The sequence below is a fragment of the Xiphophorus maculatus genome, chromosome 23 (genome assembly GCF_002775205.1).
Source record: "Xiphophorus maculatus strain JP 163 A chromosome 23, X_maculatus-5.0-male, whole genome shotgun sequence".
NCBI classification, from domain to species: domain Eukaryota; kingdom Metazoa; phylum Chordata; class Actinopteri; order Cyprinodontiformes; family Poeciliidae; genus Xiphophorus; species Xiphophorus maculatus.
This window is the reverse complement of record NC_036465.1, coordinates 9,909,273-9,926,988: the sequence shown is the minus strand read 5'-3', so window position 1 is coordinate 9,926,988 and position 17,716 is coordinate 9,909,273. Positions and strand designations below refer to the sequence as shown.

Sequence of the window (17,716 nt, the reverse complement as noted above, 5' to 3'; positions counted from 1 at the left end):
GTCTTGCAAAAAAGGAAAGGAAAAAACTTCAGTTTCTGTCTACAAAGCTTGTAGACACAAACCTCCAAATATTTGTGGTTTTACTCACAGTGGAAGGGTTTCCAAAGAGTCCTGATACAGACTGCCTGAATATACACTTTTTAAATTTTTATACAGTAGGTAAAAAAGAAAAATGGAAATCATGTATGATTTCTTTCCGCTTTGGAATCTTGAACTACTTGGTGTTTGTGTATCAAGTAAAATCCCAATAAAATATGTTGAAGCTTGTGATTATGTGGTAAATACAGAAAAAGCTCACAAGATATGAAGACTTTTGCATAGCATCAGAGCAATTTTGACTAAACCAAGCAAATACATACAACTTGAAATGGATTATCGCTTGTTAATTTCTTTAGGTTTCCAGCCTTTTTTAATTTAAATTTGTTTTATCAGCAGCAATGATTTCTGCATCTCCTGATGCAATCAACAATATTTATTATTAAGGCAGCACTAGGCACTACAGACTCTAATTGGGGCTTTGGATAAAAAGCAAGCAACATTTGATTTAATGGCTGCATCCCAAACAAGGTTTCATGGCTTGCAGTATGGTTCACTTTTTATGTCACTGAATCCCCCGACGGAAAGACAGAGATGTCATCATTAGTGGGCAGTAGACTATGGTTGTGTTGACTGTGATGGCTGCAGAGGTCTATAACTTGGTCAGCCAAGTCTGTGGCCCAGCAACAGCTTTTACTGTCCATTTTCCCTGCCTGACTGTCTGGGTTCCCATCTGGACACGTGATCCAGTGCCAGTCTGCTCCCGCTGAATAAATTTGAGGAGCTAATGAGCAAGGAAGCTCTGCAAAGACCTGGAAAAGGGCAGCTCTTTCTCTTCTCCACCTCCGAGGAAAAGGGAGGGAAAAGTCGCTGTGGTCAATTTTATTAACTTGGCTGACCTTCACACAAACAATTAACATTTACTGAAAACACATCCCCTCCCATTATCTTCCTCATCTCCATCTTAATCTTCAACCTCACCACCACCAACTGCATGTTGTTTTTATTCTGCTTGTGCAAAAGAAATTTATCAGGCGGCAGCAAATTAATGGCAAAGCCTTTGCTTGCTTTTCATAGACAATCGCAAGATGATGTGCATTATGCAGCAGAAGGTCGGCTCTCTGAAGGTCGCTGACATGTTTGGTAATTGGCTCTAGGCCACAACTCGGAGTCAAAAAGCAAAAATTACCAGCAGTGATTTTGTGACCTAATCTGACTTTTCAGATAACCAGACAACTTCAAAATATTCTCTTTGACCACTGCTCCAACAGAAATAAATATATATGATGATTCATATAAATAAAATATGCCGTTGGTTATTTCTGAGCTGAAAAAAAAAAACAAAACAACTTTTGTACTAATTAATCATTTGACATTACTGGATAAACTAGACTGGTAGATGAGGTGAAAAGTTAACTGAGCAACATGTGAAAATATTTGCACAGAATTTTGGATTACTTCAAATTCAGAAGTTTGCATACAATAAAATTACAGATCTTGTTGTATCAGAGGTTGTCAGCCTAATATTAGTAAATTAACAGCACTTAATTTAATATGAAGCCCGATAGATGTATTTAAGATATAACGCAAACAGTCCAAGAGACAAAACCTCCTCCACATGGGGCAACACCTCATGTATCAATCAATTGAATTAATCATCCATTAAATATCTATCTGAAAAAATTATTTACTTTCCCATTTCATGTCACATTCAATGTAGCAAGGAGATTCTATGAATTTATTTAGCAGGAAACAAATAGTTATCTTACTTTCTTTAAGGATTATCAGGAAAAATACTGGCTACTCTTTTCAGGACTCAGTACATTTGTGTGAGATAAGAGGTACAACAGGGACATTTGGAAACACAAAAAAGCAGATTTTGTTTGAGAAAGTTTTTCTCTGAAGTTTTTGGGCTCTGCATCTTTGTTATTTTTTTCCCCAACATATGACAAGCAGAACAACAAAACATATTCCTACAACACATACTGTCTGAAAAGAATATAAACATTCCACCAAAGGTTCAATTGAAATGCTGTTTAATTAGGTAACACACGAAAAGCACACTCGCTCTTTGGATTTGTTTCTTCTTTGTTTTCAGCTAAGCTGTCAGGCATTTTGTTCCTATCCTGACGAAAGCAGAAAATGAGAACTGCATTAACACTTATTTTTTTTGTGTTTTTGTGTATGTGCCCTTTCATTTTTAGAACCTAATAAAGAACTTGCCAGAGCAGAAAGAACTGAGTGCTCTAGCGGAACTAAAAGGTGAATACGAGGAGCTTGTGGAGTCAGAGCAGTTCGGCATTGTGGTAAGTATAATTAGCTCTTGCCGAGTGGATTTTTGCACAGTGTATCCAGTCATACTTGTTCTTTATCCTCAAACATTTTCGACATGCACAGTTAAACATTGTATTATTATTTTTTCCAAAGTTCTGTTTGGTCAGTAAGCCAGAATCAGGATATTTTATTTAATTTTTTTGCAGAGCAGTAATTTTTAATCAAACAAAAAACCTTCAGCAGCTCTCAAATGGCGTCAAAACTGATAGTTCCGTCTCTAAATGACAGCAGCTTTTGTTAAAAGTCTTTTGGACTCGAGCAAAGAACAGTTCAATCAGTTTTGATGAGCGTTCAGCATTAAGAACTTTGTGGATGCGGCTCTTTGACATCAGCTGTCAATGTTATCTCGTGATAAAATCACCCCCTCAGGCTGTGTATGAATCCTGCCTGTCTTTGAAAAGCACACAGCTGTAGGCAACCAGCCTGGTGATGTATCCCAATACTCTTATCAATTTACAATGAACATCCAAAAGTTCGATCTTCTCCACTTGCATAATAAATAATGCTGCTCCTGTTATATTCTCTTCTTGACACATGGTCTCCAGAAAGTAATCTGTTTCTCTTTTTTTTTAACTCAAAGTAGTTTTTAAACAAAGAATGATTTATGTGTTGGGATACAGTCTGTACTTTATATCTCATGTTAATTGACATTTTTCATAATTTTCCCATAGTAATGGTAAAAGAAAGAAGGAATTTTTAAAAAGTAATTTGTATTTATCAATTAATCATATTCTTGTGAGGTGAATGAAGTGGTGTATGTGGCTGGTCAGATATTTACATACCTTAATGAATGGTTCTGGGGTTCAACGTGCAACAAATAAAGACATCTATACAACAAATATCTTTAACCATTTTTATTAGCTAGAATTTAGATGCACATTTTACATTTAATTTAACTAAGTAATATAAAAATTTCATATTGCTCTTCCTTGGTAGTTTGAAGGTAGTATTCTTCAAACTACCAAAGTGTGTTGTAAAGTTGCAATTTGCTCTAAAGGACGTTTTGCCATAGTGTGGTTGCATGTAGTTTGTACCTGTTAGATTCAGAAAGAAATCCACATTGGTTTTAAAATTGTGCACCACTTTTGTATTTAGTTCATAAAAGTTGCTTGTTGTACAAATTTTCAATGCCACAAATAGAACAGTTAAAAAAAAATTAAAAGCCTCAAATGAGCAGCATTCATACCCAGGTAAGTGCTATATTTTTCTACTGGTTTTACTGGGGTTATCACACTCATGTGATTGACTGAAATCTGTGAAGGGAAGTGAATCTTCAAGCTTATCTGACCTTTCCATTTAGCTACAGCTCTAATTACTTTTTAATTAACAGCTCTTGTCATCCATTTACTGAATGACTGCCCTGCAGTGAAAAGCAGAGACATTACCTTTTCAGTACTCTTCTCAATAAGATCATAGAAGTACACTGTATACTTTAACAAAACATATGTTCAGCCAGACCTGAAGAGTGCAGACGCGTTTCATCCAGATATAGTACTTCTTTTCACTCATCAAAAGCTTTCTTCTCGTGTTTTTAGAAGATGGAACGAAGCAAGAGGTTGCACTTTACCTCTTGATCTCACCTATGTTGTGATCACAAACCCTCCCTACTGATCAAGTCGCTCCTCACTACAGAGATTTTTAGTTCCCCTGGGAAATAAGAGATGCTCCAGCTTTCCCCTACCTCAGCTGTCACCAACACGCTGGCTTTCAACACAATTCCTGCTCATTGTATATAAATCAGTTCTTGTGAGGTCGGACTCTGAGTGCTGATCTGTTTGAGTGTGAACTCCTAACATTTATGCAGGAAGATCATAAGTATTTGTATTAATGCACTTAAATTCTCTAATTATCAGCAAAACATTAGTTAAATATTAGAAGGGAAAGATTTCTATAAATGTCATATACCTTGTAGTTCAGCTGTAGCTATTCATTCATATTCTTGACATTGTGAATGGCATAAATTAATCAATATCGACATTAATAAAAAAAGTGAACATTAATTTGCTATTTTCAAGGGGAGATTTAAGACAGAGAAACTATTTAAAAACAAAACTCCAATAATATTTACTGGTTTTTCAGTGCCAATCTATATGTTTGACAAACTAAGTTAATTAAATAAATTGGATTATTTGAATGAAAATAAAATGAATAGAAATGGATAACAGTTCAAAACAAAATGTGAGGCTTTGAGTCATGTGTCGAAGCATATAGTGCATTGCAAAAGTTTTTAATGCTTTTTTTTGGTCTGTCAAATAAAGTAGACAGGTATAGCTTGATAGTTACAAACAGTATGCGTTCATATCATATTTTCTCTGGAGTCAACGAATTTTTAATGCTAGAGCTTTAATTTCAGCCATGTTGAGACCCACAATGTACCAATGACAGATGTGGTACACTGTAGAATATGGCCCTCAACAGGATCTAATTTGTCCTTACACACCCACACAAATGACAAACTTTATTTAACTGAACCTTTACCAAACAAGTAAATTAGCACTTTGGAGATTATCTGGAAAGTTGTTTTGCTAACTTTTTGCTTCAAAGTTAGCAAAAATACTAAAGTGCAAAACAAAAACGTTGCAATTGGGGAATTAGTGGCAGTAAACCCTCCACTGGAAATTACTCACTACCTATTTTCCTCTAACTTTGCAGATGAGCTCAGTAAAGCTGCTGCGACCACGTCTCAATGGCATTTTGTTCAAGCTGACTTTCGAGGAGCAGGTGAACAACATCCGACCAGACATCATGAATGTGACGTTCGCCTGCGAGGAGGTGAAGAAGAGCGAAGGCTTCCGCAAACTCCTGGAGTTTGTGTTGCTGGTCGGCAATTACATGAATGCTGGCTCAAGGAACGCACAGACGTTTGGTTTCAATGTCAGCTTCCTGTGCAAGGTAAGGCTCTGACAAAACAGAAGAAAGTACGTTGTAGAAAAGTCATTTGAAAATTGAGTTTGGATTGTTTCAAATGTTGCATCTGTGACACAGCTAATTAATATACAAAGTTATTATGGTGAAAAAGAGCAAACACTTTCTGTATGTACAAACACACTTTGACACAATGTACAACTACTGTACATCAGACAAAAATTTGTGTTACACAGCAATGTTTTAAGTTTTCAATGTATAGATCAGTAGAAACAATCTCCATTTACCTAATGGGAAAAATTGTAGTAGTCCTAAATTTGGTAGACACACTCAGTCTCTCAGTGAGTGTGCAAATCCAAATGCATAGAAGAAACGATTGAAATAAACAAAAACATACTCTCCACTCTCCTCTTTTACTTGTTGTAAAAGTCATTACCTTCAATACCCAGAGACTTGACAGGATTTCTAGTACCTTTCAAACTAAGTTCATCAAATGAGTTAGCTTGCAGGTAGGCATATAGTTTCTGACGTCTCATTTTTTACGACTCACAACACAGTTTTAATATTGTGTTGAGGAAGAAAGTGTTGTTCTCTCTGTTCTCTCGTCTTCAAAACATAAACTTGTTAAATAATACTTTTGAAGTCATTTGACAAAACCAGTGAATTTTGAGCTGACTTGTGGAGTAAGACAGTTAAATCGCTAAACATTTATGTGCTGAAGATTTTTTGACTTTTATTGATAACATTCTTCTACAAAAAGAAAAACATTTAAACATTTATTTAACTCCATCATCGAGATATTCATCTAAGACAAGTGGCATTACTGTTTTACTCTAAATGCATTCCTAATATATACCAGAATCTGCAAAAATTTACACTTATTTGTACAGCATCTAATTAGTAGTTGCAGAAGTAGGAGAGTTGCACTTTGTGACATAAAGCCAATTTGAGCATACTATGCTGGCATGCAGAAAGTCATTACAAGTCCTATAAATTGGATTTTATGTGATTAAAGGTAGAGTATGTAGTCAGGCGGAAGGGAAAATGAAACAACAAGCATGTATGTGTATTTATTCAGCCCCATGTGTGCTAACACTACCCTGTTGTGGAGAAGTTTAAAGTCTACCAATCTAATACGCAACATAAATTAACTTCAGCATATCTTGCAAATGCTTTTACTTTAACATTAAACTAGTTTCTGTCTGCAGCATGCATTTGTGTTTTCTCAGAAGTAACTCTGTTCTCTTTGCCAAAACAGAGTTCTGCTTGGGGGCCCATTTCCCCCAAGCATCTCAGATCAGATAGAAGTTTGGTTTTCAAGGTTTGAGAACCCACGGTTGTCTTTTGCACTGCACAATTTTTAACCAAACAATTGAACAGAAATAAACAGTTCTCTTCGCAGGCTTTGCTTGGACTTAAGGGTGAAAAACCCTGATAAAAGAGCAATAAATGCATTGTGAAGACTCCCTCAATTCAATGCAGATTTAAAGCCTGTTTGGATGATGTAGAAAAAGCTCTGTGATGAAGGCAGTGTAGTATTCATGCAAGCCGAGTGAATCAGCGTGGAGTGTTGGTGTAGAGCCGGTAAACGCCTCGGGGGGCTGATTGGGCCATTATTGATGGACAAGAAAGAAAAAGTATGCTTTCTCACTTTAGTCAATCAAGTAAATGGCCCCCCGGGTGTCAGGTCTAGGGTACCTAATGCGCTCATCAGCGATAAGGTTGATGATGGGAATGTGCAGGGGAGAAGGGCCCCTTCTGACCCACCTTTGCCTTCGATGTTTAGCTCCCCTGCTTTAATTCTGATTTTGTGAGGAATGGAAAGTTTCCTGAAAGCGATCCTGTTCTCATAAGCCCTCTCCGCTCATGGCCACGGAAGAATGCCCACAGAATCATGTCTGGAATGAAGCTCTTCCAGTCGCTAAAAAACACTTGCACTAAACCGAAAATCCTCTATGTGAGACATTCTCACTGTTGAAAATGCCTCAGTGGTGCTTGGATAGGGGAAACAGAGAGCAAAGCCTAATGCAAAGAAAAAGAGCTGTAAAGAAATTATACTGGCAAAAGGTTGTAGGGATTGTTATTTATTAAAAACTGACCATGTATGCACAGGTGTATCTCCATAAATGTATATTTAAAAAAAAATAGCAACATCAACTTGAGGTTGGAGGATCAGGGGAAAAAATATTATATTTTGATATTCACATTAATGTAGTAGTTTAAAAATATATTTCAATGCAATTTTTCAAAGGTATCAAAGATATGAAGAAGTAATTGTGTTCTTCCATTTTACTTCTTCTTTAGTTGGGAAGGGTTAAAATGTTTATCAGCTCCTTTCAATAATTGAACACCAAATGGCAATGATTCATGTTAAGTTTAAGTTCAGCAAAACAGTCAGTCTTTTAATTTAGTTCTTGACTGTGTGACGGGGAGTCATATACCCAGAATTAGTGCATCAGCGTGTTTAAAGGAATATCTGTCTTTTAAGTTTAAATAACTGCAACAATTACCAGTCTCATTATACACTTCCTAATGAAAGCAAATCCATCTATACTGGGCTTTGGCTGATGCTACATCTGTCTCTCACGTATAGACAGAGCCGATGTTGCAATATTTGTACATTTATGCAAATACAACACTTGTATTCCATTTACTTATTCACTCCAATGTACAGCTTCATAAACAGCAATAAAACATATTTGTTCTCTGCTGCTGTCTTGGTATTAGGAATTAAGTTGACAGATCAACAATGATGCTAATCTTTCTTTGCCATTAATTGCTGCTTTATTTATTTAAAGTGATAAATATGCTAATAGGGAGACCTGTTTTCTTCTAATATAGCTTAACTTTCTAAATGAACTTCTAAATGAATGTGTTGCACTCACTAGTGAAGGATTTGGAATAATTTTACCTCAAGGCTGTTTATGCTGTGAATTGAATCATATCCCTGGTGTGATTTCTTGCCAAAAAACAAAACAATGGGGTATTGTTTTTCAGTCAACATCCAATGAAAATCTTTATTTGAAATTGAAATTTTTTTACACAGCCCTTCTAGTTGTTCCATTAAAATAAGATGAGATGTGACATATTGTGACTACAGTCTTTGTTTTCTGTTATTATGTCGTATACAAATGAAAAAAGTTGATAAAGGTGCAGAGAAAGTCAGTCGGGATGAAGTCAGTGGTTGCTGCTTACTGCTGCTCGGAACATGTGATATAAATAATGATCTCCATAAGCAAAAGCACAACATTAAAAAGGATCCATTGTTTCCGTATAACATGTGTATATATATATATATATATATATATATATATATATATATATATATATATATATATATATATATATATATATATATATATATATATATATATATATATATCTAGAAGCTGGAAGAGACCTCACAGTAGTAAAATCAATGATATATAAAAACATGTAATAAATCTCAGAATAATTTTTTTGTTTTTGTTTTTATTCAATTGCTTCAAAGTGTAAACTCAAGTTTATAAACAAAACAAGAAGTCAAGGTCATGTGATGTTAAACATGACGTATCTGTTGAAATCAAAAATTGTGATTGGCTTGTCATCTACTGTTTACTATATTAGCTATAGCTAACACAATTAACACTAACCTGAAATCAAAAGAAATTCAAAGGTGATGGGTGGATGTTTGAAATGATGGTGAAATGTCTATAAGGTTTGAAAACTGTTCACTAATAAAACTGGTGTGGTATGCTTTCATATTTCTACCACATTACTCTGACACCCCTAATTAAAATCCAGTGTGCCATTTTGAAGAAACCATGGTCGTCAGACTGGCCTGTGTGTACTCTTGCGGTGCCTTCCCAAAGCATTCACACAGCTCTGACTTTGTAAAGATTTGACTGCACAATATTAGGAAACCTGCGATAATGCTGATGAATGTCAGGATAACAATTTCCGATTAATAAACAGTTAAAAAGTTTTTAAGTGTTTCTGCTTTGGGCTCGTATCAAACAAGCCACAGATAATGAGTAGCCTTTCCAGCTTCTGGGGAAAAAGAAAAAAAGAAAATCATTATTTCCATCTCGACAACAAAGGTTTATTGAAACAGTTGCTTCTGGTCTGATGTTTTGGCATTCAAACAACTTAGTTGTAGTTTCTTAATGACTTCAACACTTTATTATCTCTTTACCTTCTAAAACTTTTTATGGTGCATTAAACAATAAGTGTCACCGAATATATTACCAAGATGCAGAGCCTGAAGGTGTGGTACTTAAATAACTTTATCTAACTTTAATTGAGTTGTTGGAAGCTCTCAGTGATATGCATATTGCTTGCAGTGATCTTGGGACATTATTTGCAATACATTGTGCAGCCCTATTTACAGTCACATACTTCAGTGTACTTTATTGAGGTGTTAAGTGATTGACAAAGACAAAGTAGCACATAATCATAAAGTTGAAGGAAAATCATGGATTCTTTGCCAAATGTGGAGAACACAACATGGAAGAAGGTGGACAGATGACAACAAAATTAACACTTTGTGTAACGGAGGTGGGAGCACTGACTATACCCCTCAACACATGTAATCCGCCATGAAGCATGGTAATGGCAGAATCATGCTGGTGAGAGTTATTGGGAACATCAGCAGAGTTAACAGTGGGAATAGTTTAAAAGAAAACTTCTTACAGTAGGACAGAAACCCTAAACATAAAGCCAGACCCACACTAGATTGATTTATATTAAATCAAATTCAGGTGTTAGAGTGGCCTATTCAAAGACCAGACCTGTATGAATATTTTTAGATGTGAACTTAGCAGGAGAAATTGACCCACATCTAATTTCCTTTTTTGCTCATATTCAACCCATACCTGACTTTTTCATGGCAGTCTGAAAGACCCAAATCCAATTTTTTTGATTTATGCCACTTTCATATGTGGAACTAAATCAGATACATATCCAAGAGTTTTCAAAGTGTCTGCAGTCAGAACTGTCATGTTGCATTTTGTCTGACTTTCTAGACATTGATGTGAGACATGCGTCATAATTCTGCACCAGAAGAAGAAGCCAGACGGACTAAATCTGGAGATAAACAATGACTGCAGCAAGCAGTGCTGACATTTAACTTTCTTTTCTTTTCTTAGCTTTCTTCGTACAGTTATGATCTTCTGACAATACTGTCGTCTCCCATTGCTCGACAACTTTAAAATTGAGCTACAGATGGGGGCATCTGTCATTACCTCCCTAAACAGCGCTCTGCTGTGTGGCTTCAGCGTCCCTCTTCTGTGCATACGAATCGCTTTGGGGTCTTAAACTGTTCTCACAGAAGTCTGATTGTGGTCACATTTAATTAGTAGTACGAATGTCTACGCAAAAAAACAAAACAAAAAAACATTGGACTTCTACAACTTGCTCTGTGAACATCCCCTAGCATCAGCCTCTCTGGCTTTATCCTGATTTGCTACTCTTTTTAGAGGCCGTGTGCAGATTGTATAGTGAAATTGATATAAATATTAGAAAACGTTTGAATGTATTTTAATTTAAAGTGCACTGACTACCAGCTGGCTTAGTCATCATGCAAATCATGTGAACTGTAGAGCATTTATCGGCACAGATCATAATATTTCTCTTTAGAAATGAGATCAACTTCATTGATGTTAGAACATCAACCCTTATTTTTCTCTTTTAGGGAAGTTGCTAAATACCATGAAAACAAAGAAAACTATACTTTTTCAATTGTTTTATTTGATTATTTGAGTCTTTGGATAGGAACCAACTCACCTCACATTAACATTAACCATATTTTTTGCGTTAAAAAATATGGCGAAGTGCAAAGAGAATCACCCAGAGACTAATTTTAATTAATTCATATTAGCTAAAACACCAGGGTAAGGACGCCCACTGCTCTTAATGAAACCGCAGTATGTATGAGCACCAGCTGAGCTCACACATTCACATTTTGTCAGTGAAGCTTGGGGCAATAAAATCTGTTTATACTCTCCATCCTTCGCTACTGTTTCAGTAAGCGCTCTGTTTGTGAATGTTTATAAATCAAATGGTTTCTGATAGTTATGAGACGTGCGAGAGAAGCAATGTTTCTGTCGGAAGATGAACAAACCCAAAATTCATTTTCATGAAAGTAACTCGTAGCTCTCTCAATAACTGCTATCAGACAGTACAAATTGTCAGATCCTCTCACTGTTACAGTATGTGTATCCTGTAATTGTTTCAATATTACCTAAATGTGTGTTAATTAGCACATCTATTGTGTGCACATGCGTGGGCATCTCCAACTGCACCTTGTTTACCGCACAGATATCATCAGTGCAAGAACACCGAGGTGTGTTGTGCTAATTAGCTTTCCCAGCATGCCATTCGAACTGCATTGCAGCCACGGTGGGGAATGAATATGGAACAAGTTTTCTACGTGCTGATGTGAAGAATCGCACTAACAGGTGCTTTGCTGATACAGTGGTGTACTTTTCACTTTCTCCCAAGTTTGAGATGTTATATAAAACTACTGGTTGTGTTAAATTACATCAGTGAGCCCTAAAATTATTACCACTGACCACTATTTCACCCCACTCATCTTGCGCCCGGATAATTTTTTTTTCTTATTGTAAAAGCAGACTCCAAGCACAAGTCACTTGGAACTTAAAACATGTCCCCCCCTTCAACATGAATCAATATTTGTACAGTAGAAGTGAAATGTATCAGTTTTTTTTACCTGCAAAACCTGTGATTGAATGTATGTTCTTTTCATTTTTTTTCCCAGCTACGAGACACTAAATCCATCAGTCACAACACAACACTTCTCCATTTCCTGGCTGAGAAGTGCGAAGAGAATCACCCAGAGATTTTGAAGTTTCCAGATGAACTGGAGCATGTGGAGAGTGCCAGCAAAGGTAGGCTTTTCTGTTTATATGAGCTAAGTTGTGTTCCACAGGGTACTACATGTCTGTCTGGGATAGGAAAACGTCTTCACTGTGCAGAAACTGAACAAAATACAAATATGAGTTCACTTTTTCCATTATTTTCTTATTACACTTTATTTTTAGCACAATAGAGTCTTCCACGTGCACATTTCCCTCGACGACAGCTAGCCGTCTCTGTTTGTGACAGAAATAGAGCTGTTTAGTCGGACCGTGCTGTCATTCTCCCCGTCAATAATCTAATTCCACTTTAATTCCTTTCTCCGGCGTTCGGAGGAATCCCCTCAGGCTTATTTACTTTGTTAGTCTCTTAATTGGTCATTTAATCTAATTCAACTAATTATGCACTTGACTGAGGCTGAAAGCCATTGTGCTAGTCAACTGAAATAGTCTTCAAGCATTTTGGGTAGAAGGATGCCTGTATGATCGCATTTGGAATCATATAGGCGTCCAATAAGAAACCTGTTAATCGACTGAACCCAGAAAATAAATACCTCAACTTGACAACTATTTAAAGAGAAGGGAAGTATCTTGCACACACAACATATAGTGGCATTCAAAAATATTCACATCTTTTAACCTTTGTACTTTTTGTCATGTTACATCCACGTTTAGGTTACTTCGATAAATTTATTCATGTGTTAACTTGGTCCAGTTAAAGTCCAAACTTAAATCTAGATTCTAAAACCAAAGCTTTTGCACGACCTGACTGAACTGGAGCTGTTTTACAATAAAGAATGAACCCGAATTTAAGTTATTTTCCTTCCACTTCACAATTATGTACTACTTTGTGTTGACCTATCACCTAAATCCAAATAAAATAAGTTTTAGTAAGTGTTTGCAATGTGACAAAATGTGAAGTTCTGTCTCGATGATCACATATAAATTTCAGGTAAAATGATTATTTTAAGAGACTTTTCTTACTACTTACAGTATTTCTGGTGAGTTCCATCCAACTTTGTCACACAATTTTTATTTACAACTGATAAAAAAAAAACTCAACTATTTATTCAATAATATATCCATTTATTATGTGAAACACAGCTGCTGTTTATTTGGACAATTGGTGGCTGATAAAATTGTCTGATTAGAGTAAAATAGCATTATAATTAAGATTGTTCTTTTTCCCATTTAACAACATGAATATTATAAAACAATAAAGCATCCACTTTGCACATCTAACATGGGGCAAGCAGACAAGCAGAGGATGATTAAACAATAAAAAGGAAATTGTTGTACCTTGAATAAACCTTTGTTGAGCCTGTTACCCACTCATGTGATTTATTTTTCGTTTTGTTTTTGTGATTGTTGATTCTGAAAGGCTGGTGTGGGAGAACTGCATCTAAAGGATGATTTCTATGAAGGATGCGTCAAATTTAATCAAAACGTCATCTACTCTTGCAAATATTAAACAATTAATGCATGTGATTTAAATGTGCAATCAGCCCAGGGTGATTTAGAAAATTGAACTTTGTCCAACTTGATTGCTCCAAACGGCTCCACTTTTTAGTTTTTCTAAAGAAATAGTTTTCAATGTCAGCTTTTTGTTTAGTTATTCCATCAAAAATCAGCATTCTCCAAGAGTTGTCTGCACTGAGGAACATACTTGTCCGATTGCAAGTTGGAGGCTAACAAGGAAGCAAGTCCTGCATTTCTAGATGATCCCTTTGGCAACTCTTTGGATTCTGCTCCTCTCAAATCTGCCTGTATGAAGGGCAGTTTTTATAAAATAATCACATCGTCATGACGAGATTTAAGGTGTGTGGAGTTCTGACGGAGACGAGGATAATTAGTTTAGTTGTTTTAAGTAATTATGTGATTTGTTAAGTTGGACAAAGTCCTTTAAAAAGGTTAACAGAACTAATATGTTTCTAATTTGTAAATATTGTTATGTGTGTCTCAGTAAATTACTATATTATTGAAAAGTTAATTTCACTAAGTCAATTAAAAACAGAACATACATTTATTTCAATTGTTTCATTTTGTTAATTTTGATGGTTTCCAGCTGATAAAATCCACCCCTTGTGAACCATTATTACAAGACTTTGCTTTGTAATTTTCTCAAGGTTGGAGGTTTTCATTTTCATTTACCATCTCTATTTCCTTCCACTGAACTTTCCCTCAATATGCTTAGCTACAACCAGCTTCTTTGGCAATAATATTTTGTTGCCTGCCCTAATGTTGTAGGGTTTAGCTCACTATATGCTGGTCAGCTGTCGAGTTAGCTGTGTATATCATCATGCTTCTACATTAAAAACCCTTTATTTATAGGACTTGGATAATATTTCTTTCTCTTAAAGTAGATTTTGAGGTTTCATTAGCTGCAATCAGCAAATTGAACAGAAATAAAATGCTTGAAATATGTAGCTCTGTGCAATGAATCTGAGAGTTTCAGTTTTTTAGTTTTATTTAATGAAATAAATTAACATTTGGTGACATTCTCAATTGCTGTGATGCACCTGCAAAATTAGGGGCTTCACATTATATACAGGCTTGATTCCCCACATTTAAAACACTTATTTTCTTCCCTTTCATTCCCAAAATTATGTATTCTATTCATTCTCAGACGCCACTTCGCTTGCCGGTTTTAAACATATACTGTAGAGCCCTTTGCAAAAGGTTTTAGGTGCTTTGGATGTCTGTGATGTTTACTTTCCATCTCCATCTGTGTGTAAATAGGAAGATGAATTTCCAGTCTAGTTTTGCTGTTGCTTCCTGTGATTAAAAGGGCAGACGCACTTTTAGTGTATGTACAGTTTATCTGCAGCAGGAACTCGTGAAATGAAGTAAAAGAGCAGTTAAAAAAAGAATTAGGAAAATGAGGTTGCTGAAAGAAGCGACGGCTTCCTCTGAAAACCTAACACTGTGACCAGATTTTTGCATAACAAGTCACAAGGCAGTCATCCCGCATTAGCAAGGTCTCTTCCTCTCTCTCTTCTGCTTTCTCTCTATCTCTCTCCCTGGCAGAAATCGTGCTGCAGACAAGTATTTCCAGATGGGCTGTCCAAGCTCCTCAGCAGAGGCATAAAGAAACAGACTAAAAAACACTGCTAGTCAGCCATGAAAAGTGAGTGCAGCAGACTAAAGAGACAGGGAGCTGCCTTTTTTTTTCTTGGATTTTGAAGATTTCTTGTTGATTTATCAGTGGTAGAAAGCAGGCTGACCTTGGGACACCCACCTACTGCCCAGCGAAGTGGTGCTGATTAAAGATTGGCAGTCAGAAATGCAGCTTCTTTGATATCCTTCCATCCATGTATGAAAGCTGCTTTTATTGACGAAAGTACAAGTTGTGGTTGTCAACATTTATTTGGGAGTTTTTTTTTTTTTTTTTCAGATTGGCTCATAAATAAAGAGGAACATTCTGTTCTTGTTTTTGCGGTTCTGTGAATGCTGTTTGCAGCTCTTACTCATTTTGTGTATGATACATTCAATTTGCATATACAGTAACTGTGCGACATGGGTTTCTTACCGACACAGGATCTACTGTACTCTTTTCATACCCCTGACCTCATCTCTATAGTACCCCCTAAGCCTTCAGAGAGGTGTCTTTGGCCAATTTGCCTTGTTAAATTTCCCCCAGAGATGAGCATGTGGGGACTGACAATGGTACTAAGTCTGTGTGGTGATTCCACTCAATCAGTGGCTCAGTGACGATCTGTCTTGACAATCCGGGAAAAAAAGGAAATATGACACGAATGTTCTCATAAATCCATTTAGTATAAGGCATAGCCAAGGGCAAAGTACTTTGGAGCTTGTGAGAGAGAAAATGGAGAATGAGCAAAGAGGAGAAAAAAAAAAGATGAACTCTGAGGATATTAATACCACTGTGAATATATCTATTATCCACATTCATTTCAAGGCACTGCAGCATAATAAAGCAGTACCCATTTCCCATTTAAACTCTGAAGCAGTACTTGGCTCTGCATTACGTAGACAAAATGGCTTTCTGGATGGGGTGGGACACAGAAAGGATCATTTGTCTTTTGGTCTCCGTGGAATTGCATGGAGCTGTGGGGTTCAGAAGATATTCCTTCATGCAGGCAGAGGGTAGCGAGTAATTCACTGAAATCAGGAGCAGCCTCTTGAGAATCCCTTTGAATTATTAAAACTAAACACATACATATCATGGTGGTTGAGAAGCAGCACTTTATTTTGTGTTGATGAAGTTAATTATTTAAAAATAAACGTTCTAAATTTAGATTTATTTTATTTATAACAAGATTTCTTCAGTTACTTTATTAAGTTTTTAACTAAACCAATAAAATTGTCACTTGATTTATTAATATTAACTGAAATATAGAGGAAATTTACTGAGTGTGCCCTTTACTTTATATTTGTCTTTCATGTAACAGTGATGAAATGCAATCTTTAACATTATTATCCATGTTCTTGTTTTCACATTTAAGCTGCCTAAAATCTAAGTTGTCCATTGATATTAGATTGAATAGCAGTGCACATGTTCATGGTGTTAGAGAGATTTCTATTAACATAATAGCATGTGACTCCAAATCTTCGGTGTATTCGTGTTAGCTTGTGTTTTTACATTTTGTACATCTCATTTCAAAATTACTTTTCTTCCTCTTTTTTTTTCAGCAAGTGTAAGCATTCTTTTTTTCTCAGTCAAAACATGTTCACTTCAGTGTAGGATTGGGTTGCATCTATTTTTTTTTAATTCTTGAAAAAATTATACAGTTGGATGAATATTATTGTCTGCCTGGACAGAGCTGTAATATTGTTTCATGTACCATTGGGCATTTTGTTCATTTTTACCTTGCTGTCTTAGACTAAAGATGCAAGGAAAGTACTTGCCTCTTGTATGAATGTAGAACTTTAATAAAAAGTTAGATTATTTTATTTAAAAATCAGTCTAGCTTTACTATTGCTTTTGTTAGAAAAAGTCCTCACCAAGCTGTTTATGACTGGAACTAAAACATGTTTGTTTTATAGAAAATGTGCTCAGAACCATCATAGTATGCAGTTTTGTTCTTCCTGGTGCTGCTGAGGTGTATTTTTTGTTGTTGAACATTTCAAGTTATTTCAAAAAAAAGATGAAAAAGGTGGATACATAAGGTGAGACGTAGGTTTAATGCGAGATTAACGTTTTGTATATGATTTGAGCAAATCTACTGTATCACAAAATCATTTAAAGCAAAGTGACTTCAAAATAATAATAATAATAATAACAATAATAATAATAATAATAATAATAATAATAATAATAATAATAATAATAATAATAACAACAATAATAATAATAAAAGAAACACATCCAGTGGATTAATCATGTTTTATCCAGGATGATAACCGCCTTGCTTAATGTTTTATTTCCATAGTCTTTTATTTTTCTTCTATGGAGACTTCTATGGAAACTCATAAGTTTACTTTATTGTAAAATTCCCAACCCTGGGAAATGTATTTGTCTCTCTTTACCTTTTTTTTCTGTCACTAGTGCCATAAAATCTTACAAAAAAAGTTCTAGATTGTTACATTTAATCTCAGTGGACTAGCTCACGGGTTTCACTGATATCCGTTAGCGTTGATTTTCCGTTTAATGTCATCTTAATGGT

The 17,716-nt window shown here is 35.6% G+C and overlaps 1 protein-coding gene across 4 annotated transcripts in view; it reads left to right on the top strand.

Moving 5' to 3' along the window:
• diaph2 (diaphanous related formin 2) overlaps positions 1-17,716 on the top strand; it is a 454,593-nt gene that overhangs the window by 275,316 nt on the left and 161,561 nt on the right. For all 4 annotated transcript variants that reach the window (XM_023328256.1, XM_023328254.1, XM_023328253.1 and 1 more), the window contains 3 exons: positions 2,241-2,342; positions 5,023-5,262; positions 11,993-12,122. In XM_023328256.1, coding sequence (XP_023184024.1) covers positions 2,241-2,342; positions 5,023-5,262; positions 11,993-12,122 — 472 coding nt within the window. The remainder of the gene's footprint in view (positions 1-2,240; positions 2,343-5,022; positions 5,263-11,992; positions 12,123-17,716) is intronic.